Below are 24,744 nucleotides of genomic sequence, written 5' to 3'. Positions count from 1 at the left end.
CCACAGGCTTCTGTATACACATAGACAAGCAAACACACAACCAAAAAAGTTTCACAACATTTGTTAAGATGTCACGTTCCCAACAACTCCAGTTACAACCAAGCCTCGTTAGGGCCCCTGTACTGACCGCTACGAAAGTTATCTATTTGTTTCTGTGGGAGGCATCATTAGTTCTCAGCAGATGTTTTCCCTCTGCCACTTTCTTGCTCAACATCTCACAGGGAAAGACCCTCATGATGAACAGCCCGTGTTCTCTGGTGAATAACTAGGGCTGTTTCCTTGTCTACCATCCAGAGAGAATTTGGCAAACACTGTGCCTTCCTCCAGGCCTTCCTTTTCAGTGCACTTCCATTACTGACGACTAGAAAGTTCCAAGTCTACTCCATAATTTTACATCCATGGATTTTTCAAAAGTCCTCTCTGCAAGTGTGTAGGATATGTACCACAGTTTACAATCTGTCTCCTTTAGGCCCCGACTCAGCCTAAAAGAGACCCAGCTTCAAATACAAGATCCACATTGACACGAAGGGATACTTGAAACTATGGGCAATCACGGCTGTCAACAGTGAACAGTTCTGACCAGGACAGAGTGTTGATTTCGCTCAGTTTCCTCCTGAGAGAGGAGGGCCTGCTCCCAGTAAGGCTCACAGGGGAATTTCAGTGGGAGTGGTTAAAGTTTGAAAAATTCTGTCACCAAGAGTCAATCACTAGCAAATGAAGAAACAGTTCAGCTACCTTCTCTGTAATTGGTATGAACAGGAAGCTGAATTCTACGAAGTTGTAAAATCATCCGTAGGACTGTTCTTTCTCTCACCAGATGCATGAAGCAGAAATGTTTCTCACAGGCCAAATGAAAGCAGTCCATAACATTTCTCTGAGGTGAAGGAAAATTGTGTCCATCAGACAGACCTCCTACCAGGACTCATCCATGGCAAAATCCTAATGTGCATAATGGGCACACAAACTCAGTGCCATGGGATGAGTGAGTCCAAGCCCAGAGAGAAGACAAGGCGAGTGGCTACATTTCCAGCAACAGCTAAGACAGTCATGACTTCATGACAGAGTATGCAGCTGTGGGACGTGCCACATACACTCAAAGCATCAATAGAGAAATGACAGCCATGTGAGAGCCAGGGCAGCTGTAATGCTCAGCCGCTGAATGGAGAGGCACCCTGGGGGCTTCCAAGAAAAGAGCACCCATGATCTTCTGGGTAGACTACGAAGCACTCTGGAAACCGGCACACAGATACAACCTGACTGCTTCTGAACTGTGCTTATCTTAAATGTCACCTTGTCACCTGGCACTATCATACTCAAGCTCGGGGCCATAATGTCAGGCCATTGCTAGTCTGTCACTATCGTAACATGGCAACCAAGCTGTGGCTGTCCTTCAGCTCTTCATGCAGTCCCAACATCCTTGATTTGCAAGCTTGTTGCACCACATCCAATGGGTGCTGTCTTTAATTCTATTTTACAAGCTCTGAACATCAAGGAGCAGTTTGTTCGCAGACAAAGCCAAACAAGCACAGGGATATTTAAGAGACCAGAGAGGCTGATTTGGTCGATTTCTAAGCTGTGGGTGGTAAAACTGCATGTCCAGCTGTGCCATTAAAACTTAAATACAGACTCAGGGAGCTTCTGGGAAGCATAGTTTAGTGTACTGTACAGAGGGAAAGAAGGTTGCAGTGAGCTACATGGAGAGTGACATGAGCAAAGCTGGCAATGGGGGACACTGTCCACATTGTCAGCCCAGACAGAAGACAGACAGACCCCCCCCCGCATCATCATACATACATATACACACACAACAAAGGCAGGCAGGAAACCATGTAGAAAACATATGTGATGGTTAACCTGGACTGCCCGTGGGATGGGATTTAGAATCACCATGAAGACAAACCCCTGGGAAGATCTCTGAGACACTCTCTAGTCAGGAAGACTTAAGGTGGGGAGGTTGACTGTGGATGTGAGTGAAAGGGCTGGGATCCCAGACTCAAGCAAAGAAGGAAGGAGCTACATAGCAGCATTTATCCTGCCCAGACTCTTGGATATGGGCACAGTGTGACCAGCTGTCTCACACACGTGGCTTTCTGCTGCCATGTTATCCCTGCCAGGATGGACTGCACCTTTGAACCATGAGCTAGAACAGAAGCTTCCTTCCTTAAGTTGCTTTTGCCAGGTATTTTTCTTATAGCAACAAGAAAAAAAAACACATGTATGTATGTATGTATGTATGTATGTATGTATGTATGCATGTATGCATGTATGCATGTAATGGCTACATCTGGTAGCTGTTCAGTCCACAAGAATGAATATCTCAGAAGTCCCAGTCTGGTGATAGAGTCCCAAAGATGGCCTAGAAAGCTATCACTTACAGTCTACATTGCATTTCCAAAGAAGGAGGTTCTAGAAGGAATGGCCTAGGAGCAGGATAGATGAACCTTCTAGTGAGAGCGAGGGGAGCAAGCAAAAACAAAAAGCAAAAGCTTCCTTCATGTCCTTTCATGTGAGCCACCACAGGAAGCCTTGGCCCAGATGGAGGGTGGGTCTTCTGACCTTAAATGATGAGATTGAGGGTGGGTCTTCCACCTCAAATAATCCAACTAGGAAAAAAAAATCCTCACAGGTGTGCCAAGCTGCTTGGGTTTAGGGAATTCCAGATATAGTCAATCTGTCACCAAGTATAGCCATCAAAACATGTATACAGAAATCAGCCAGGGAGAGTGAGCACACTAAGTCAAAACTGAAAACGTATTCAAGGTGAAGAGTGAAACATATTCATTTAAGGGAAGGTATGGGTCACTAACGCACTGTCTCCAAAGAGCTGTAAGTACCTGACCTCTAGCCTGGTGGAAGTTAATCAGTCTGCCCCCACCTCCCAAGTGCTGGGATTACAGGCACATGCTTCCACATCTGGATTCCTACAGCAGTGCTGGGGGCTGGGGATCGAGCCCAGTATTTAGTACATGATAGGCAAGGATGCTCCAGGTGAGCTACATCCCCAGCCTGGAAAGAGGCTCCCTTATCCATCTTACTGACTCAGCTTCTGAACATCAGTGCTGTGCATTCTGGTATCTGCATCCCATGGGGTATGGGAACAACTCTGCCAGTCCTTTGTGTCCATATGTGATGTGCATCAAGAATGGGTGGCTCTTCCACAGGTCACCTTGCCTTGAACCTTGTCCCTCTGTAAAATATTAACTGTGGCTTTGCTATGATTTTTAAGGGCTAGAGTCTCCTCAAATAGAAGAGCCTATATTAATATGAGCTCTCAACTCAGCCACACATTGGTAAGAACACACACACTCTTTGCATGTCTACAGAAAGCACCAAGGGAGGAAACACGGACAGGTGGACCTAATTTGTGACTAGACACTCTGGTGTAGTACTCTATATAAGACAGATAACAGGATGGACCAACTGGACCAACACACACAGACATACACACACACACACACACACACACACACACACACGTCCTTTACCATGATTGATTGCCTTAGGACTCAAATGTCATGCACTACACTTGTTGTCACTTATCCCCAGAAGTATCCATGGCACTAGTGGCTCACCAACAGGAGCAGAGAGTGACCTCTCCCTCTCAGGTCATCTTCTTCAAAGCACACCAAGTCGAAACTGAAAAAGTCTTCATGTTGAAGCTGACAATACAGTGGACACTCGATGCTGCCTACCCACTATAGCTCATCGCATGGCTGGGCCAGCAGGGAGCCTCCAGTGAGCAGGAGGAGGTTGACACAGCTCGGTCAGTCCAAAGCTCTGGGGACCACAGGTCATAAGACACTTCCTTGTTGTACAAAAAGCAGCATGGCCCCAAAGAGTCTTGGTGTCTGCAGTGCTGTGTGGATAGAGCCACGGGCCATGGTGACTCATTTAGTTCTGGGGCAGCTGAGGCTCCCTCTAAGGCAGGATTGGAGGGAGGAAGTGTTTGATGGAGTAGCAAGAAGAAGTGATGCAAGGATGACTTGAAAACTAGAAACAACCTGTTGATCTTTAAAGCATCATAAAAATAAACGTGTGAGAATATTTTATGTTCCCCCCAACAGATTGTTGGACCCTGGACGGGAGATCCAACTACAGGGAACAAGTCACATCTGAGCTTTGTTAGAGACGTTACCACTCAGGGTATGCAATGTACAACCTTAGCACTGACTGGCACATGGCTGCCCTTCTGGAGAGAGGAGAAGCTAAGTCCACCCTTGGAATCATGGCAAGGAGCCCAAACCTGCTATCCTCACCCCACACCAGTGTTCAGGGTCCTATGCTAAGCAATGTTGCCATTCTATCTCTAAGTCTGTACATGGTTCTAAGACAGTGGGGATTGGTTTCAGATATTGATGTTGATTTGTTTGTTCTGTTGGATGAGAAAGAGACCCATTCAAAGCGCTGTGTACTGTTCCAGAAGAATTTGGGATTTCCAACCACAAAAATAAACCCTAAGGGCAAAAAAGGAATAGTACACAGTTGGGTTGGATCTCGGCTTCCACAGTAGGATGGGGATGTCAAGAGACATCTGCCTACCATGGAAGGGAGATGATGTGATAGGTGGAAGGATGGAAGCAGAGGCCAAAACCCCTGTTTCAACCAGTCAGGGGTGACTGCAGCAGCCCCAGAACTCCGTTCCCCATCTTGTCCCACCAAGAGAGTGGTTGGCCACAGCCATGTATGACTTGAGAGATACAACATTCCCTCATGTGACTTCAGAGATACAGCATTCCCTCATGTGACTTCAGAGACACAGCATTCCCTCAGTGGAACCGTGTGAGAGGTCTGCTGGGAATCCCTCCATATGAGGAGCCCAAGGCCCCAACACTGTTGTCTAATGTTATAAGAGGAGCAGAACCCAGGAGAGGTCCTTGCTGCCACGGATTACTCCACAGGTGAATGAAAAGGTAAAGCCAGCCAGGCAGGTGTGGTGTTCTTAAACCTGTTCTCCCAGTGACTGGAAGCTGGGGACAGGAAGATCAAGAGTACAAGGCTAGACTTAAGTACATTGTCCGTTTGAGGGCAGTCTGAAGTACATGGGACTCTAATAAAAACAAACCAAAACCAAAGAAAAAGTCAAAGCCACGGGGAGCTATACACTAACACTTCGAGGAAAAACATGGACCTATCAGAAGGGCTTAAGTACTCCCAGGCTCCTCCTTCTCACTTATAGCCAAACTGACTTCGGCTCACCAACAACCTTAATCCACAGCCACCACTGAATCCTTCTTGTCTCAGCCCTGGTTCTCCCCCTCCAGGGACATACAGCCTGACCTAGAGGCAGAGCCCCATGCTGGCATAAGGACACTCCCATGATTTACATGTCCACAGTTCCATATGACCATGGGCACAATAGAAGGCACAGAGTTCCTCAGCAGACACCTGAGAACCCAGCTACAGCACCACTGCCACCAGATGAGATGGAGGCAGGATGTAGAATGCAGGCTGAACTTACTTGTTCTGCATTGTGTTCATTATCACCCAGTCGAAGGGGTAGACGTTCTTCCCGATGAGGTTCTTAAACATGATGAATGTCTCCATCAGAAAATCCTGCAATGAGACAACACAGCAGTGAGGAAGCCCACCAGGAGCAGGGTGAACCCTCTCCCTGATGATGAGATTATAAAAGATCCCATTATTTTTGGCTGAAGGAAAACATTCTAGAAGCAAATGAAGATATATTTCTCTGGTGCCATATACTGCTTCTGTCTGTTTACCTGGGCACCTCCTGCCTGAGATAGCATTTTCAAGGATAGATGTTGAAACAGTCCCTGGGAATATCTCTATGGCAGTTAAAAAAAGATCCCCAAGGGTTATAAATATACATTTGTGCCTCCTCTGCTTACAGGAAAACATGGATTTTATAAACCTATCAGGCAGGCTGTGGCATTCTCTCATGTTTATCCTAAATCCATTTTTCACTATATCAAAACTCCCAGAGATTGGGATAATGTGATCCCTTCCCTTCCTTTTTGTAATTTAAAGTTTGCTTTGACCCTCTACACACACACAGTTTGCAGCTGACCATGTGAGTAAAGAGACTTTTTGCCCAACCACTCCATTGTTAAGCCCATTCAGGGATGCTGGTGGAATCTCATGATCTTTGTGTGGAGCGCTCAGATCAACATAGGGCAGCAGGATTCAAGGGGTTGCCTGCTTTTTTATGCCAATTACACATGGGTAAGGAAGCCTCTGGACAAGCAAGCTTACAGCAAGGTGGTAAGCTTGTACCAGCTCCCTGGTTGGAATTAAGAGTAATTCCTATTTGTGAGGGCAAGTTAGTTTTGCTCTATGCTGTTAACCTGAGCTTTGGCAAAGTCTTCTGGGAAGCCCCTGTGTGTGCTCAGGACCCAGGTTGAGAAGGAGAAAGGCAACAGGGAGTTAGTTTAGAAAAAGCTAGGGTTGGCCAAATGAGTGGACCTTTCTCATATTGGAATCTATTGAATCATAATGAAGTGTTGGTTAAGAAGGGCAAGGGAGAGAATAGAATTTAAAAAGCCAAGAAAGCAGTTTGATAGTGGGAAATGCTCAGACAGCATCACTTGTAAAGAAACACAGGTTAAGCTGGAAGATAAGCATCAGATGATAGGCAAGGTTCACATTGTTTTGGGACCTACTCTAGGTTCACTCGACTGCTGAAGAAACACCCTGACCAAAAGCAATGTAGGGGAGAAATGGGTTTATTTCAATACAACTCAATTATTCTACTTACTTCCCATTTTGCCAAGAGTTTGGGACTTCTTCGGATCCCTAGCTTGGTATACTTTGTGAGCTGCATCTCTGCTAGGTTTCCTGTCCCTCCCTCATGTAAACCTAATTAATTGAGAGGCAGGGATGGGTTTACACGCTTAGTAGAGAAGCCATCTTTCCCCAGTGTCTCTTCTTTCCTTTCTGTGATTCACAGGCCAGCACTTAATTAGTATTGCTCAGTGGATATATGATGGAATGCAGTCTGCAGTGGGAGTTGACCTCTTGGGAGGCTTCCTTGTAGGGCTGAGTAACACAGTAGTCAGGGTGGTCCAGCAGAGCTGATGAGGTTTACAAAGAGCTCCAGCAAAGCCGTGAGTTCAGGAGTAATGAAAGAGAGCTTCATCCTTCACCCTACATCCAATCCTCTTGCAATCTGCATTTGAATATTCACAGGTTGTCCAATATAGTGAGTGATCAGCTCTAACAAAAGCTGCAGGTGTGTCCTGGAGGCAAACAACAGCTTTTCTCGCTCTCTAATCCCATTAATTTGATGAAAAAGTCACCTTCAGCTGGAGGGTCCACATGATAAGGGCAGATACTGCTCTCACAGAGGATCCAAATTCAGTTCCTGGAACCTATGTTGGGTAGCTCTCAACTGCCTGTTAAGAGCTCACAACTCTTACTCCATAAGATTCAATGCCCTCTCAGGGCTTCTGTGGACCATTCTGACATGCTCTTTCTAACATAAACACACATGCACAGATGCACACACACACACACACCAATGTCACAGATGGAAGAAAGACAGCAAGGTGAAAAGAAGAAAACAGAGACACACTATAGCTCAGTGTGGTGATCCATGACTGAATCCCAGCACTCAGCAGACGCAGACAGGAGAATCACAGTAAGTTTAAGGCTAACCTAGGCTACAAGCAAGCCATACAGAGCAATCTGGCTAGGACTCTGAGTCTGGGGGTGGTACAACTATAGGGCATACAGAATTCATTATAATTGACAGCTGTGTGTGATTCTATAATGGGCTCAGAATAAAGTTCACCCAAAATATAATGGCTCTGAAAACAAATAGGCAACAAAGGACGGAAGGTTGCTAGCACAGCCCTAGAGTTCCTGGCTAGTGTATTCCTCAGTGGCTCATGAGTGCCTCCCACAGGAAACTCCTGCCCAGCATAGGATCAGAAACCCCTCCTTTCACCTGCAACCCCTTTCCCTCCACCATGGCCCACTCTGCCAAAGAAGCCTTCTTTTCTCACCACTGACTTAGCCTCATTTGTTCTCCCTCCCACCCCTCCTGAGAGCTCAGATGATAAGGGATCCCTGAAAAGACTAACTATGAGGCATACCAGTTTGTTCTGCTTTCCATGACCTTCCACATGCTGATAAAAAGTCACTGGGAAAGGAATCTGCATCCCTAGATTGATAGTCCAGTGTAGCTTTCCTGAGGCTGCATTGCCAAGGGAATGGTCCAGAAACAGAGCAGGGCAGGTGTGTGGAGCCTGTCTCCTCTTCCCATCTAGGATGCATGCTCCATGGAAACTGGGCAACTGTTCTGCTGACAGTGTCCCACCGACAGCAATGCCTTGGAGACCTTGAGAGTCTCAACTGCAGAGTGTGTCTGAAGCAAGCACATCCTTGCTGCTGGCATTTCTGCTTCCTCTATACCCACTAGCATTCTTCCTCACTACTCTCTACATCCAACACACCAGCCTGGTACATTCCAGAACAGGCTGAGGGTCAAACGGAACAGACAAGGTAAGGTACTATGAATGGGAGGGGCCTAATTCCATCGACAGAGACAATGGCAGGTGTCAGGCTCCTACAAAGTAATTACCAAAACAGCCAGAAGGTGGAGAAGGCAAGAGGGCCTGGGATACTTGGACTTGCCTGAGCAGGTCTAGAGGATTCCACAGGGACTACCCAAGAATCAGGTAGCATGTGAGAAGTTCAACAGTACTGAGACAGTATGCGCCATTCTCACACCCCTCCCCTCAGCATTGCCTCCACCTGCTCTGTCCCTGCACATCTCGCTCTTCATCTGATACACATTTGCTATGGTGTAATGGCACAAAGGGCCCAGGAACCTTGGGTTTCTGAGTGTCATTACTCTTGATATCTACATAATGAGTCTTATACACAAGGTTAACTTAAGGAGGTGTCAGGGTGGGGCTGGTCTCCAGAGAGACTAGAAGATGAGAGGCTGGAACTTCCAACCCTACATATTCCAACTAGGGGGAAATTATGCCAAAAGAACTGGCAGATAAGACTGGAAGGGACTGGGCTACTGAAAATCTTCTGGGGGAGGATGCAGATGGTCTAAATGCCCACCCCTGTCCACTCTGCCCTGTGCAGCTCTTCCCATTGGTTTTTCTAGAATTGCATCCTTTATAATAAACAGGACAGGGTATGCAAGTGACTCCCAGAAAGTTGTGAGCTAGATGGGCAGATTATGGATCTCAAAGCCAGGGTTAAAGGAACTCTTATTAATAGCTGCTTAGTCAACAGTATGGGGGCCTGGACTTACAGCTGGATCTGGGTGAGCCCTCTTATCTGTGGAATCCATGACTACATCCAGGTTGACAGTGCAGGGATGGAGCTAAACTGCAAGACATTCAGCCAGTGTCAGAGAACTGGCTCTTGAGGGTTTCAGTATGATGAAAAGTATAGGCTCTTCCAGAGCCACCCAGTGGAACATGTGACACATGGTTAGAACAATCTCAAGGAACATGCAGGCTTTGGGTAAGCTTCCCGCTTCTACTCCTGATGCTGAGACTTAGACCCAGGGCAGCACCCAGCACTAGGCAGAAGCAACAGAGGTTCTCTGCTATCTCTGTCTTGAGGAAGCAGCTTGCCTGTCCAGAGAGGGATGCTTGAGTGTCACCTCTAGTCTTCTCTTTCTTAGATCACTCTTCCCCCTGGTTGAGATTCTCTAGCTACCCTAGGGACAAAGAATCATTTGGAAGGTGACAGCAGTAGCCCTACAGGGTTATTGGAATGATAATGACTGTGAATCTATGTGAGACTGATTTACCCAGTGGCAGCATTTTGGGGGAGGTGGCAGTGAGGGGGTGGGGTGGGGCTGGGTGGGACTGAACCTGAGAATCCAGAGCTGTGCTTGTTAGAAGCAAGCAAGACTTGGGAAAACGGTTTTAGGCCATTTTCATATTGGAATACTAATTAACTTCCAATTATTTCACAGGAAATGATCTTTTCATTTTCGTGGTAATTGGGAGAGTAGAAAAATAAAATACTCTCCACATACAGTGAGTGGGTAGGAACATATTTTCATGAAGGTTTTGATGAACTAACAACAATAAAAAATCTTGCCGTGGGAATTTGAGACATACAAATAACAAATGCCATTTTATAATAGAAATCAAATTGTATGCAAATAATTGAGTTTTCTGGATGCCTGTGTCTAAGAGGAAACAGAAAAAAAGAAAGAAAGAAAGAAAGAAAAACCCCTTGGGAAATTTGGACCATAACATGGAGAGGATTACTTGATCCTCTATTCTGAGGAAGGAGAAGGTACATTCTAAGCCAACAAGGCACTGCCATCCTGTGGTGCTTTGAGTGAGATATGCACCCCCCCCATCTTAGGCATTTGAACACTTGACCTCTAGCTGGTAGCACTGTTTAGGGGAGGCTTGGGTGGTGCACCTTGCTCTCATCCTGGAAACTTTATCATTCATCCAAGAATATCATCTGTGAAGTCACTCAATGTAATACTATTATTTTTAATGACCAAAGAAGGCCATAGAGGCACACTAAAGATTTAATGATGAAGTTAAATATTATGAATATTCAATGAGATTTTACTATGCTATGGTTTCAAACTAATATTGTGTGATATTTATTTGATTATGTTCCTACTATAAACTTCTTGATATTCAAAGAAAACTAAAACACATGAACACATAAAATTATATACATTTTATACATTCTTTTCTTTTTTTGGATATTGGATATTTTCATTTTTTACGATTTTTATTGGATATTATCCCCTTTCCAGGTACACCCCCCAAAACCCCTATCCCATATCCCATCCCCCAGCTTTTATGAGGATGTTCCTCTAACCACCTACCTACTCCCACCTCCCCACCCAGGCATTCCCTGACACTGGGGCATCTATCCAGCTTTCCCAGGACGAAGGGCTTCTCCTCCCATTGATGTCCGGCAAGGCCATCCTCTGCTACATATGTGGCTGGAGCCATGGGTCCTTCCATGTATACTCTTTGCTTGGTGGTTTAGTCCCTGGGAGCTCTGGGGTATCAGGTTGGATGATATTGTTGTTCGTCCTATGGGGTTGCAAAACCCTTCAGCTCTTTCAGTCCTTTCTCTAACTCCTCCATTGGGGACCCAGTGCTCATTCCAATAGTTGGCTGTGAGCATCCATTTCTGTATTTGTCAGGATCTGGCACAGCCTCTCAGATGACAGCTATATCAGGCTCCTGTCACTAAGTACTTTTTGGTTTCCACAATAGTGTCTGGGTTTGATATCTGTATATGGGATGGATCCCCAGGTGGGGCAGTCTCTGGATGACCTTTCCTTCCATCTCTGCTCCACACTTTGTCTCCATATTTCCTCCTGTGAGTATTTTGCTCCCCCTTCTAAGAAGGCTCGAAGCATCCACACTTTGGTCTTCCTTATTCTTGAGCTTCATGTGGTCTGTGGATATTCAGAGCTTTAGGGCTAATATTCACTTATCAGTGAGTGCATACCATGTATGTTCTTTTGTGATTGGGTTACCTCACTCAGGATGATATACTCCAGATCCATCCATTTCCCTAAGAATTTCATAAATTCATTGTTTTTAATAGTACTTTACTATGTAAATGTATCCCATTGTCTGTATCCATTCCTCTGTTGAAGGACATCTGGGTTCTTTTCAGCTTCTGGCTATTATAAATAAGATTGCTATGAACATAGTGGAGCATGTGTCCTTGTTATATGTTAGAGCATCTTTTGGATATATGCCCACGAGTGGTATCGCCAGGTCCTCAGGGAATACTATGTGCAATTTTCTGAGGAACCACCAAACTGATTTCCAGAGTGGTTGTACCAGCTTGCAATCCCACCAGCAATGGAGGAGTATTCCTCTTTCTCCATATCCCCAACAGCATCTGCTCTCACCTGCTTTTGATCTTAGCCATTCTGACTGGTGTGAGGTGGAATCTAAGTGTTGTTTTGATTTGCATTTCCCTGATAACTAAGGATGTTGAACATTCTGTAGGTGCTTTTCAGACATTCAGTATTCCTCAGTTCAGAATTCTTTGCTTAGCTCTGTTCCCATTTTTTTAATAGGTTTATTTGATCTTATGGAGTCTAACTTCTTGAGTTCTTTGTATATATTGGATATTAGCCCTCTATCAGATATGGGATTGGTAAAGATCTCTTCCCAATCTGTTGGTTGCCATTTTGTCCTATTGACAGTGTCATTTGCCTTACAGAAGCTTTGCAACTTTATGAGGTCCCAAATGTCTATTGTTGATCTTGGAACATAAGCTATTGGTGTTCTGTTCAGGAAAATTTCCCCTGTGCCCATGTGTTCGAGGTTCTTCCCCACTTTTTCTTCTATTAGTTTCAGTGTATCTGGTTTGATGTGGAGGTCCTTAATCCACTTGGACTTGAGCTTTATACAAGGAGATAGGAATGGACTATTGTGCATTCGTCTATATGATGGCTGCCAGTTGAACCAGCACTATTTGTTGAAAATGCTGTCCTTTTCCTACTGGATGATTTTAGCTCCTTTGTCAAAGATCAAGTGATCATAGGTGTGTGGGTTCATTTCTGGGTCTTAACTTCTATTCCATTGGTCTACCTGCCTGTCTCAGTACCAATACCACACTGTTTTTTATCACTATTGCTCTGTAATACAGCTTGAGGTCAGTGGTGGTGATTCCCCAGAAATTCTTTTATTGTTGAGAGTAGTTTTAGCTATCCTGGGTTTTTTGTTATTCCAAATGAATTTGCAAATTGCTCTTTCTAACTCTATGAAGAATTGAGTTGGAATTTTGATGGGGGTTGCATTGAATCTGTAGGTTGCTTTCAGCAAGATGACCATTTTTACTATATTAATCCTGCCAACTCATGAACATAGGGGATCTTTCCATCTTCTGAGATCCTCTTTGATTTCTTTCATCAGAGACTTGAAGTTCTTATCATACTGATCTTTCACTTGCTTGCTAGAGTTACACCAAGGTATTTTCTATTATTTGTGATTATTGTGAAGGGTGTAGTTTCCCTAATTTCTTTCTCTGCCTGTTTATACTTTGAGTAGAAGAAGACTAAGGATCTGATTTTCATACCATTTTATTTAAGGAAAACTGCTATGACTTCAAGTCATAGATTTATTTTGTTCTTAGAAATTATCTGTTTATATTTATCCATAATTTATCTATTAACTTATATTCTTCTCTATAATTATATCTATCAATCAAGCTAGCTATCAATGTCCATCATCTATCTATTATTATCAAGAAATCTATCAGTCTATTATATATTATCTATCAAGTAATCATCTATCATTCATCAATCTATCTATCTTCTATAATCTATCTTTTATCTACCTATAATTTTGAGGTATAAATTCATTTTACTCTTAAAGATATATTTACCTACTATCTATCTATCTATCTATCTATCTATCTATCTATCTATCTATATATGAGCTGTCAGTGTATTTATCTATTGTCTGTTTGTCTATTGTCTATCCACCCTACTACATTGGCCACACATAAGAAAACCTGGTCTTTGATGTAGCTCTTTGAAAAAAAAAAATCATAAATATCTTGTTGCTTCCCTCCTGTAGTAAGGTCGAGCCCAAGTACAATAGGCCTTGCTCTGGAAATATGGTGCGAGGTAGCTGTGCCTCATAGGAGCCTATGAGCATTCAACAGGAGCAGTGGGTCCTTAAAAGTGGAATCCAACAATTCACATTAGCTACTTCTCACTAGAAAGTCTGCCAGCAGGTTTGGTGCAGCTTTGCAAAGGATAGTCGCCATATGGCAGTGTAATTTCAGGCCATTAGGGAGGTAGCTCCTAAGCAATAAATTTCCCTATTACACTCTCCCAATTAAGTTGCATCATAGTTTGTGTGAGGAGGACTAAGGAGTTATTAGGAGAAATGTTGATGAGGGTCTATGATTAGCACTAATTAATAGCAGAAGATAGCTTAAGGTCCAGGAGGGTGGCTCACAAGCTACTCTTATAGAAAGTCAACCAAGAAATGACAGGAGCTAATGACTGTGGGACACATAATCATTGTTAGTGACCCAGTAGCAAGGGAAAGACTGCTGTGACCAGAACAGATGGAATTTCTCCAGGCTCAGACCCAAGTTGTTCTCTAAGTCAGTTTTAGTCAAAAGCATCCACACAGAACCTTGAGTGGCTTCTGATATCAAACAGAGAATTTCTTAAGCAGAAATCTATTTTAAATGGAAATACAGATGTCACCACCTACTTCTACTATTGGCCTTGTGACAGGATGGGAAAGACACTCACCACAACATCTGTCCTCATTTTCCCAAAGGTCTTGATCAGGTGTGCATAATGGTAGTCTTCCATCTGCCGTAAAATGGCTGTCATGCAAGCCACAAAGTTCCCCTGTAGGTGGAATGAAAGGTAGAATTAGATAGGGAAAGGGTCATCTTCACTGAAAGAACTAACATTAACTACAAAGCCAGCTCTTCAACCATCAGGGAAAGGCATGGTATCTGGACAGAAGTCCCAATTCTGCTACATGGTGATCAAGTCCAACCAGAGAGGGTCTGGGTCACTTCTGACCTCAGAAGTTAGTTGTTTGCTTGTTTTAAGGGACACAGTAGATTGTTTTCTTCTCTAACTGTATTAAATGATTCAATACAACTTAACAAAATGTTTTTCAGAATAAAAGAAACCAAGCTTTAAATTTTTTTTCCTTAATTAAGTTCACAAAAATTAAAGACAAGAGTGAAATCCTAATCACTTCTGTAGCATTCTTGGAATTCAGTTGTCTTTATTATCAGGCAGATGTGTGCACAGCCCCTCTTCTTGGGCCATGGCTTTCTTTAAAGAGGCCTTTTATTTCTCAAAATCTGCCCATGCCTTCCTTGGCCAACTCAGGGGCAATCACTGTGGACCAATCCCACTGTGAGCTGTTTCTTAGGATGAACTGGACGAGGAAGACAGTCTCAGTGCAATGTCCAGTGAGAGAGATGGGAACTTTTCATACCATACAGAGCTGGGGAGAAGGAAAAAGAGCAAGAAAACAAACCAACAATCAAAACCAGATGATGGAGAGGGTAAGGAAAGAAAGCAATCAGCCAAGGAGTCAGAACAGTGTGCAGGCCTGAGCAGTCTTGTTGCTATAAATACAGTTTCTTACTGGCAGGCTGGGGAGTTAACATCACAGAGCCTTTCTTGCTTTTAAATATGAACCCGTAAGTTAATGTCATCTGAAGCCACACAGGACCTATACGAACTTCCATTACATTGTATGAGTCTAGTAGAATAATAAGAGGGATATAGTTTGAGACACATCCCTATTTTTTCCTTTGGTAAATGAGCTCTCAAATTGCATTCTTTTCAGTAATTCCACTTTTTTCCAACAATATACTTGAATGCCTAAATGTCTTTTATATTAATTTGGAACGTGCATTCCTCAGTGAATGTTAGAGTCCAATACATTTTCTATCTGTAGTATACACACAGGCTTCCAAATGAGTCCTCGAAGGACACATTTTGCAAATTGAACAAATACAATAATGATGATATGGTATCTTCCATTTGCCCAGAAATGTAAATTATTTGTGAATAATGGTAATTTTTGAGATTTACATTCCAAGTTGGTGGCATTCTGCGAAAGAGCAGAGTAATGCTTGTTTTGCATGGGAAGGAAATTTATTTATGAATGGGAACTTTTGAAAGACATAACTATTTGGCACCCCAGTGGGCTCAAGGGAAGCTGCCTGTGCACTTCATTTTCTCCTCAGGAGATGCCATGCCTTGAACGCTCATCCTTGTCAGGTTGCCCACTAGCCAAGCTCTGAAGCCAGGCTCTCATCCATTCTCCAGTCAACTTATTGATTGTTCCATTTCTCAGGCAGTTGATAAGAGATTCAGAAACTGGGCCCTCAAAGGAGTGGGTGGTAAAGCCAGGTGTGAAGCCAGCACTCCAGGGCTGGAATGCATGTACTTGGTTGTTGACAACCAACTTGAGTTAAAGATTCACCGTGTCCTATTCGTACAGTTATCAGAGAAAGCTAGTAGAGGGGAAGGAAGGACTTCTATCACACCATGCCTCAAATTCTATTTGGATGCAGCTGTGTGGAACCTGTTATGCATTCCTTGAGAAGAGGGGCTTTCTAGAAAAGGCATCCATGCAGATGCACCTAGCACATGCTTAGATGAATGGAGCAGGTCAAGACAGTCCAGCAATGGAGCCATTGAGTCACTGATTTAGATTCAGAAGTGTGACATTAACATACCCCCCCCCATGAAAGGTCAAACTGCTAGAAGAAAAAAAAAAAAAAAAGACCACTGTGGGATCTTGGGAAAGATCCAAGGTTCAGTTCAAAGTCACAGCCATTAGAAGAGCCAAAAGGCCTGGGTCAGGCCAGAGGGCAGAAGAGGTGACACAGTCTCATTCACCAAAGAACTGACTGCCAGGTAATGCTGGAAGTCCACACTAAGTAAAGAAAATGGTGGGGAGAGAGGCCGAAACCCAAGAATACAGTGGTCTCTTTAAAGTGAGTCCCGGAAAGACGTAAATGGCCAGCCTGGAGTCTTCTATCTGAATGAGAACATCTTCAGGAATGCAGCCAAACGGCCCCTTATTTAATGTCACTGGGGGCTAATTAAAGCAGACCATGCAGGGGCAGAGAGGTGGCCACCACCACGGGTTAGCAGAGTGTTGTCTGGCAGCCTGCAAACCCCTTTTACTTAACCTAAGGAAATGGGCCAAAAGCAATTTGTACCACTCAGCCAGTCCTCTCTTAAAGGAAGCGAGTTCCACTAGCTCAGCACTATTGTAAGTTGGATGGGACTCCACTAGCTAAGGGGAAACCTATGTGCTACAATTCGCAGACATATTCCCTCTTCCATCCATGCCCTTGGGGAAACGGAGCCCCACCCTTGGAATACTAATACATTTTTTTTTTCAGGTAAATACTGCTCACACTAGGGAGTTGCAAATCCCACCTGGACTCAGTGTTAACCAGCATATGTATTTGTCGGCAAGAATGGATGAAGTGATTTTGGGGAAAATATTTGAAATCAGTTGTATTCCAAGAACTAAACTAGAAAACTAGAAAGAACTGTTGGGGAGAAAGACTTCTAATTCTACAGACTCAAGAAAATTATACCACTTTTTGGTTTAATTATTTTAAAATGCATTTTAGGAGCCTCAACTGAGGCTTTTATTTTTAACCAGGGGATAGGCTGGTGGTAAGCCATTGTACAGAGCTGGTCCTTGGAACTTGAGTTTGGGGAGTAGGTTCCAGCTCTAGCCACAGGCTAAAAATAATTAAGGAAATAAAAAGAAGGGATATTCCTATGATTTCAAAGCAATGCAGAGTAAGGGCAGAGAAGTCAACTGTACTTAAAAACCAGGACATCAACTGCCTCATAAACAAAAAAAATACAACAAAAAGAAATGTGAACCTCATTAGCAATCAAGAAGAAAATGATACAGCATTATTTGCTGCCAGAACAGCAAGGCAGGATTTAAGTGCTGAGCAGTGAAGGTATAGAGGGCTCTTACACACGGCCCGTGTGAGCGTAAATTGCTATAACCTTTTTAAAAAGCAATTTGGCGAGAGGTTTGAAAAGTCTTGGAAAGAAAATACTCATCTTCTCAGTAATTCTCCTTCTAACAACCCACCTGAAAAGGTAATTCAGGAGAGGAAATTTTACGTCCAACAGTGTCCGTTGCATTTCTGAAAAATATCTAAGCATTCAGAGCAAGAAATGGGGTAAGTTATATATTGGGTAGGGTTGAAAGATAAACGCAGAACGCCACTTCCATTTGAATCTCAGGTCAACAACAAGAGAAACCCTCCAAACACTGCCTTGGAAATATTATGTGGACCTCACGGAAGCCAGAGAGAACAGTGTTTACCTACAGTGCACATGCAGTGGCCTGTCTTATTGGTGTCTGTTAATTCAAGCAGTCATACTTCAGTGTTAGGCTGAACTATTGTACAATCCCTGGATTTCAACCTCAGAATCATGAAGTGCTTTAGTAACACAAGAAAAAGAGTCGAGGAACAAAAATAGAGCTACTTCATGTGCACAAATTCACAATAAAAGGAATCTGTAGGACAAGATATGAGAGAGAGAGAGAGAGAGAGAGAGAGAGAGAGAGAGGCCTAGAAGAAAAGGTTTCCAGGCTATCATCTGGAAGGAAGGGCGGGCACATGCTATTTTTACAAGCAGCGTGTATGAGGACTTTCAAAGGTGGTCTTGAAAGACAAGAGATGTCACCCATGAAGAAGGAAAGATTCCATCTGTGAGGAAGAGCAACCTCTCTCTGCCTGAGGCCTTTATTTCCTACCTTATCTTCACATCTATCAAGGATCTACTGTCTGGGAAGACAGAGCAATGCCTTACATCACTTCCTGACCCTGTCATCTCTCACTCCACATACACCTTAGAGCTCCTTGAACTAGTTTCAGTGATCAGTTTGAATCCTTTTGAGTCCTCAGTGCATTAGCAAGGTAGATGGTGCATGGAGGGGTGGGGTACACAGGCAGGATGGAGAAGTGGGCATGGGAGGACAGAAGGCAGGAGAACTATGGGCCATGAGCCTGAGAGCAGGTCAAAACCAAAGACAGGGGAACTAAAGATGGGTAAGAGGGAGGACCAGCAGAATCTAGAACCTGTAGACAGGATCCTGGTCAAGGAGCAGGGGGTTGTTTGCACCAGGTAAATTCAATGTAAGATGATACTACAGGGTAAAACAACATGGGGTGGGGTGGCACGGTGGTGGTAGTGGAGAGTAGGTACTGCAGAAACAAAGCCAGTCTTAACACAGTGGCTCTGTCAGCTGTGCCCAAGTAACGATTAAGGTTTAGGGACAAGTACATGGACTAGAAGAAAACCCCCCAACTAAATTCATCCCTGGTTTGGGGGAGCTGTGAAGGTGGAAGACAAATGGTTGCAGCCACATGACTGGCAAACTTAGTTTGGTGATTCTGTCAGCTGGGTATGAGCTGACTCATCTGCCCTAAAGCTCGCACTTCACCCGTGCAGTGTCTGCTGTCTGGGAAGTGTGGCACACAAGCAGAAATGGGAACACTTATCTACGTTCTCGGAAGCTCCTGGAAAGCAGCGAGTACACACCCAGAACACGTGGCAGGCGCATGGAGGGTCCACACTGGGGTGAAGACAGGCTAGTGCGGGTGACTTGACCCCAGGAGGCTACTTGGTGACACCTAGCAGGGTCTTGGGAAACAATGAGACATGTGTTCTCCAAGACAGTGACTCGAGAAAGGAAATCCCATTTAGATGCTTACATTTCAGTGGATACCGAGAATGGACACATGTCAGACAAAGTTAAAGAGACAGCAATCAGCAGTGGCATGGAAAACATCTGTTGTGAGCCAACTCTGGGAAAGAACGGCAGGCCAGGTGGGAAGATGCATAACTTGATGATGGGGTTCATGATGACTGACATTTTGAGGAAGAGTCAAACTGAAGAATCATTAAGCAAGCAGCAATGTGAAAACAGAGTACAGGAGAGGGGTGTATGTGCCTGGGAGCCATGTCCTCCACTGAGAAGTCAAAGGCAGCTCAGAATAAGTCCATATGGGTAAGATCTGGGTACCGACACACTAAGGAAATATGGTAGACAAAGGGTTTCTGGTTTTGAGCTGAAAAGCCAGCGGTGACATGCTTCTATGCTCTGGTTTCTACAAAGAAATTACAAAATGAGAGATGAGAAAGTTAAGAATACAAAGAAAATCTCAAGATGTCATAAACTTGTCAAAGCCTCCCTAGAGTCTTCATGGGGATTATGCTTGACAAAACACACTTAAAACATTCAAAGCCTGGGTCTGTCTCTGGTTGCCCTCACCATGCTGACAATAAGGAGCATGTCCCAGAAGCAGGGCCCAGCCAGGCGTGGTAACACGTGCCTTTAATCCCAGCACTTGAAAAGCAAAGACAGGCTATCTGTGTAAGTTCCAGGTTGTACTGGTTCACAGAGTGAGTTCCAGGACAGCCAGGGTAATGTAGAGAGGGACTTGGTCTCAAGAAATATCAACAACTCGGAGTCTCAGGGACCAAGATAATGGAGAACAAGAAATTGGAAAATGTACAAGCAGTGGTGGCCAGTGGATATAGAGGCAGGAAGATGGTGAAGACCTAGCAACAAGCCCACTGACTTCTCCGAATCCCAGGAAAATGCAGAAAACAGGGGTACCAGGAACTCAGAAACTAAGGCCTGAGTTACAAGGCCACGTAAAAGGAAACCTTGTCAGGAGAAGAAAGAAGGGGGCGAGCTGGAGAGGGAGGGAAGAGAAGGACGTATACACATGCAAAGGTACACATGTGAGCATGCATGAGCGCATACGTGTGTACACACACACACACACACACACACACACACACACACACACGCACACGCACAGAAAGGAGAGGCATAAATTCAATAACACGATGTCTTTATTCAACATATGCTTAATTTTCGCTCATTTAATTTCCAAAATATCATAATTTCCTTATTTTATGAGGAACCAAAGGGAAGACTATAAAAAGGCACAAAATAAAACTGAACGCAGCATGGCTGATAAACTACATTAATGCCATCTATTAGGGATTTTAAACTACTAGCAACAAAATTAAATATTAAATATAATATGGTTGAATTCATAAAGTATTAGTATCTCATTTCATTCCAGACACACTGAGGAAGGAAATCTAATTTTAAAAACAAAATCAATTTCAATTTTACAGAGGCCATCATTATGGAACGATGTTTAAAGGACACATGCCAAAGGGGAATATTTGGATATAAATTTACCTATAACAATTATTTGCTACTTATTGAATATAATAATTTAAACACCTGTTCACATTTGTTTCAGGTAATAAAGGATTAAAAAGTACAAAAATTATACTTTGCAGAATGTGGTAGTTTGAGTGAGAAATGTCTCTCACAGGCTCATGTATTTGCACGCTTAGTCCCCAACAGGTGGTGCCACTTGGGAGACTTATGGAATCTGCAGGAAGTGGAACGTCCCCGGAAGAAGTATGTGGCTAGGGGTGGACTTTGAGTTTATGAGCTCACTCCACTTCCAGTTTACCCTCTCTGCTTCCTTTGTGTAGACTGAGAAGATCTCTCATGGCTTCTCCCTCTGGCACTGTAAGCCCAAACAGTCTCTTTCTTCCATAATTTGCTTTTGTTCATGGTGTTTTATCACAGCAATAAAAAGCAAGTGATACACAATGCAATGAAGATTATATACTATGTATGCAACTTCTTAATAAAGTTCATTTGATGTCAACACTAGAAAGATAGTAAAGCAGAGATTTTATATCTTATTTTTATAAACTCAATAAATCAGGCAATATTAGAGCCTTAGAGAGCTCAGGATTTCCCAAGTCTTATGACATGATAGACAGAATCAGTGAACAGGAAGTAACAGAAACGAGAGGAATGGAGCCTCAATCAACCCTGCTAGCTAATAGGGGAGTCAGTGTCCACATATTTCTATAACTGATTTCTGTCTATAAAGGACTCGATTGCCATCATGAGTATACATTAAGTTGGAAATAGGCAAAACAGATGCATAGATCATAAAAATACATTGTCTTTGGTTTTACTCACATTGGCTGAGTAAAACAGGAAGAGAAGGATATCACATACTAAGTTTAAAAAATTGAGGGCCAGCAAGATGGATGAGAAGGCAAAGGCATGTGCTGCATAGCTTGACTACCTGAGTGTGACCCACAGAACTCACATGGGAGGAGGAAAGGACTGGAGACCACAAGTCATCGGCTGACACACACACACACACACACACACACACACACACTCACCCACATGCACATGACCACCAATCATCCTGTGACTCATTCACACACACACACACACACACAACCACCAATCATCCTGTGACTCATTCACACACACACATACACACGCACATTCACCCACATGCACATGACCACCAATCATCCTGTGACTCATTCACACACACACACACACACACACACACACACACACTCACCCACACACAACCACCAATCATCCTGTGGCTCATTCACACACACACACTCACCCACATATATACACACACACACACTCACCCACATGCACATGACCACCAATCATCCTGTGACTCATTCACACACACACACACACACACACACACACACACACACAGTCAAATAAATAGTATTTCCTTAAAAGTGCATAAATCAACAGCTAGATATGATTGGTTCAAACTTTAATCCCAGTACTTGGGATGCCGAAGCAAAAGAGCTGAGTTCAACACTATCCTGGACTGTAGGTCAGCATGGGGTACTGATAAAAAATAGGAGGAAAAATGAAGGAGTCACCAGGAATTTTGGAAAGAATGTTCTCACTGTCACACAAGGACACACTGAGAGAAGTGAAAGGAATTAGACAAGGCAATTCTTTTTAGATAAAAACCAAAGCAACCTCCACATCTGTTTGTTGTTGTTATTGTTGTTGTTTTGTTTTTGTACCATGACCCAAACAGGGTTACTAAACACACTAGCATGGAAAGTTCACTTAGTTTTTAATCTTAACTCAAGTGGTAACTCAGGTTCTACCCTGGTGGAAGTTTACCCTCTCCACCGATGTGATTAGTTGATTCAGTATAAGCATAAAGACAATTAAACAAAGGGGGAAAGGGCCAGATAATTTGGTCATCAAGTTCCAAGAATCAGAGAACTCTTTTTATAAACAACATTTTTTTTAACTGGGTGAGAGAGAGAAAAGATTTGGGTAAAAGTTTCATAAAAAGGTTGGGGAGACTTGTGGGATTGGTCCTTCGTAGTGGGTAGATGTTTTGAAGTTTGATCTTTTACATAATAGAATGCAGACGTCATAGGGCAATGCTTATGGACTTTTTATTAGTACATCATTATACAGACACAGATGCAAGTAGCTCTATGTGCAAATGTTATACAGCAGATTAGTCAATAGCTTGTCTGACTTAAGCCATGTAATATAGACCAAAACAAACAAACAAACAAACAAAAAACCTCTCAGTATTTTAAAAAATTTCCAACGTGACTGTGGGGATCCAAGAACAATGTGCTTGGGTAGCAAGTACATAAAAGATAACATATAAAGCAGACACACACTACAGGCTCAGCATTCCCATCTGCTACCTCACTCTTTGCTGTGCTCCAAGAAACTCCAGCTCTCTGAGATCCTGAGGCCAGGACTTCGCTGAGCTGTGTGGTAAGCAAAGGGAGGAGGGCAGGCTGCGGGGCAAGTTCATGATGGCAGAGCAGACTCAAGTGCAGTTCTCAATAGTCACTCAGTTACTGTGCAGTGTAGACAGCACTGAGACCCTGGAGGAGGCCAGCCAAGCAGTACAAAGGGCCTCTGTCTAAGACAGAGCCACACACTAAGCCTCGGAAACACTCCTAATACCTGTCTCCCTATATCTATTCAACTGTGGCACATCTGTACAATGAAACACAAATCAACAGTTAAAAAAAAAAAAGCTAATGACAATAATCAGACGAACTGAAAACACTACACTGAGTCACAGGTGGCAGACTTGAAGGCTGACAGTCTGTGTGTCTTTCTTCAGAAGGGAAAATAGTGAAAGGGGAGGAGACAGAGAAACACTGTATGAGGGATGCGGCTAGAATATGGTATATCTTGTATTTAGTCATAGAAGTGGGCATGTTATTTAAAGGTCAGGACTTCCATTGACTGTAGACTGTATATAACTGGGGGTGGGAAGAGAAGTAGGGAGAAAAGGGGGGAGAGATTGATTTCCAATTCCCTATAAGCTATGGCAACACTCATCCCTTCAGCCTATATCCATACAGAGAAACAGACTAGTCTTAATTAATACTGTAGATATTAGAGCTCCGGTGGACTGTTGCTATGTTGCCAATCGTAACTTGAGGCTTGTTTTACACATTTATTCTCCAGATTCTCTGCTAATTTACTTTTTTTTTTTTTCGTAAAAAGAAGAAAGGGAAGGGAAGGGAAAGGAAGGAAAAAGAAGACAGACTGATGGACAGACAGGAAGAATGGGGAAGGAAAGAAAGACAGACAGACTAAAAGATCAACAGACAGACAAACAGAAAACAAATAAAGAAAAAGAAATGTCCTTGAGGAACCACAGTGGCATGTCTAACTCCAATTAAAAAAAATAAAAGGTTTTTTTTTGCACATGCATGTATTCATTGTGTGGGTGCAAGTATATGTCTCTCTATTTGTGCATGTCTATGTGGAGGCTAGAGATTGACATTTGGTATCTCGCTAGATGTACATCTATCCATCTATCTATCTATCTATCTATCTATCTATCTATCTATCTATCTATCTATCTATCTACCTATCTATCTATCTCCTATGTATTTACTTACTTATATTGAGGCTGCATCTCTCCTCAAAGCAGAGCTTCCTAGTTCTAATATAGCTAGCTTGATACAGGATCCTGTCTTCACCCTCCTGTGCTGGGATTACAGCCAAGTACTCATGAACCCATTAAGGTTCTACTTGGATCCTGAAAATTTGAACCCAAGTTCTCCTGGAAATTTGAACCTAGGTTCTCATGAGTACAAAGCAAGCCTGTCACCCCCTAAGCCTTACCCCCAACCACTGCAAGCCAATTTCATCTTGTAAACAAACTCCAGAACCACATGTTTTAGTTTGAAACAAGTTCCACCATTTGGATTCAAATTGGATTTCCATCAAATTGTTACATGACTTGAGGAGGCTTACAAAACAGCTCTCCCATTTAAACACACAAACCAGACTGTCCCAGACTATTTTTATACCATGGGAGAGTATTTCATGGATGCTATTGTAGAGATCTTTAAATGTTCTTGCTATT

General features: G+C 43.3%; 1 protein-coding gene across 2 annotated transcripts in view; it reads right to left on the bottom strand.

Annotated features, from left to right (window-relative positions):
- Dock1 (dedicator of cytokinesis 1) overlaps positions 1-24,744 on the bottom strand; it is a 506,850-nt gene that overhangs the window by 169,894 nt on the left and 312,212 nt on the right. For both annotated transcript variants that reach the window (XM_031388636.1, XM_031388635.1), the window contains exons 28-29: positions 14,213-14,314; positions 5,459-5,553 (exon numbers count right to left, since the gene is read on the bottom strand). In XM_031388636.1, coding sequence (XP_031244496.1) covers positions 5,459-5,553; positions 14,213-14,314 — 197 coding nt within the window. The remainder of the gene's footprint in view (positions 1-5,458; positions 5,554-14,212; positions 14,315-24,744) is intronic.

Source organism: Mastomys coucha, unplaced genomic scaffold (genome assembly GCF_008632895.1).
Source record: "Mastomys coucha isolate ucsf_1 unplaced genomic scaffold, UCSF_Mcou_1 pScaffold21, whole genome shotgun sequence".
Lineage (NCBI taxonomy): Eukaryota > Metazoa > Chordata > Mammalia > Rodentia > Muridae > Mastomys > Mastomys coucha.
The sequence above is the reverse complement of the archived record's forward strand: the minus strand, read 5'-3'. Positions and strand labels throughout refer to the sequence as shown.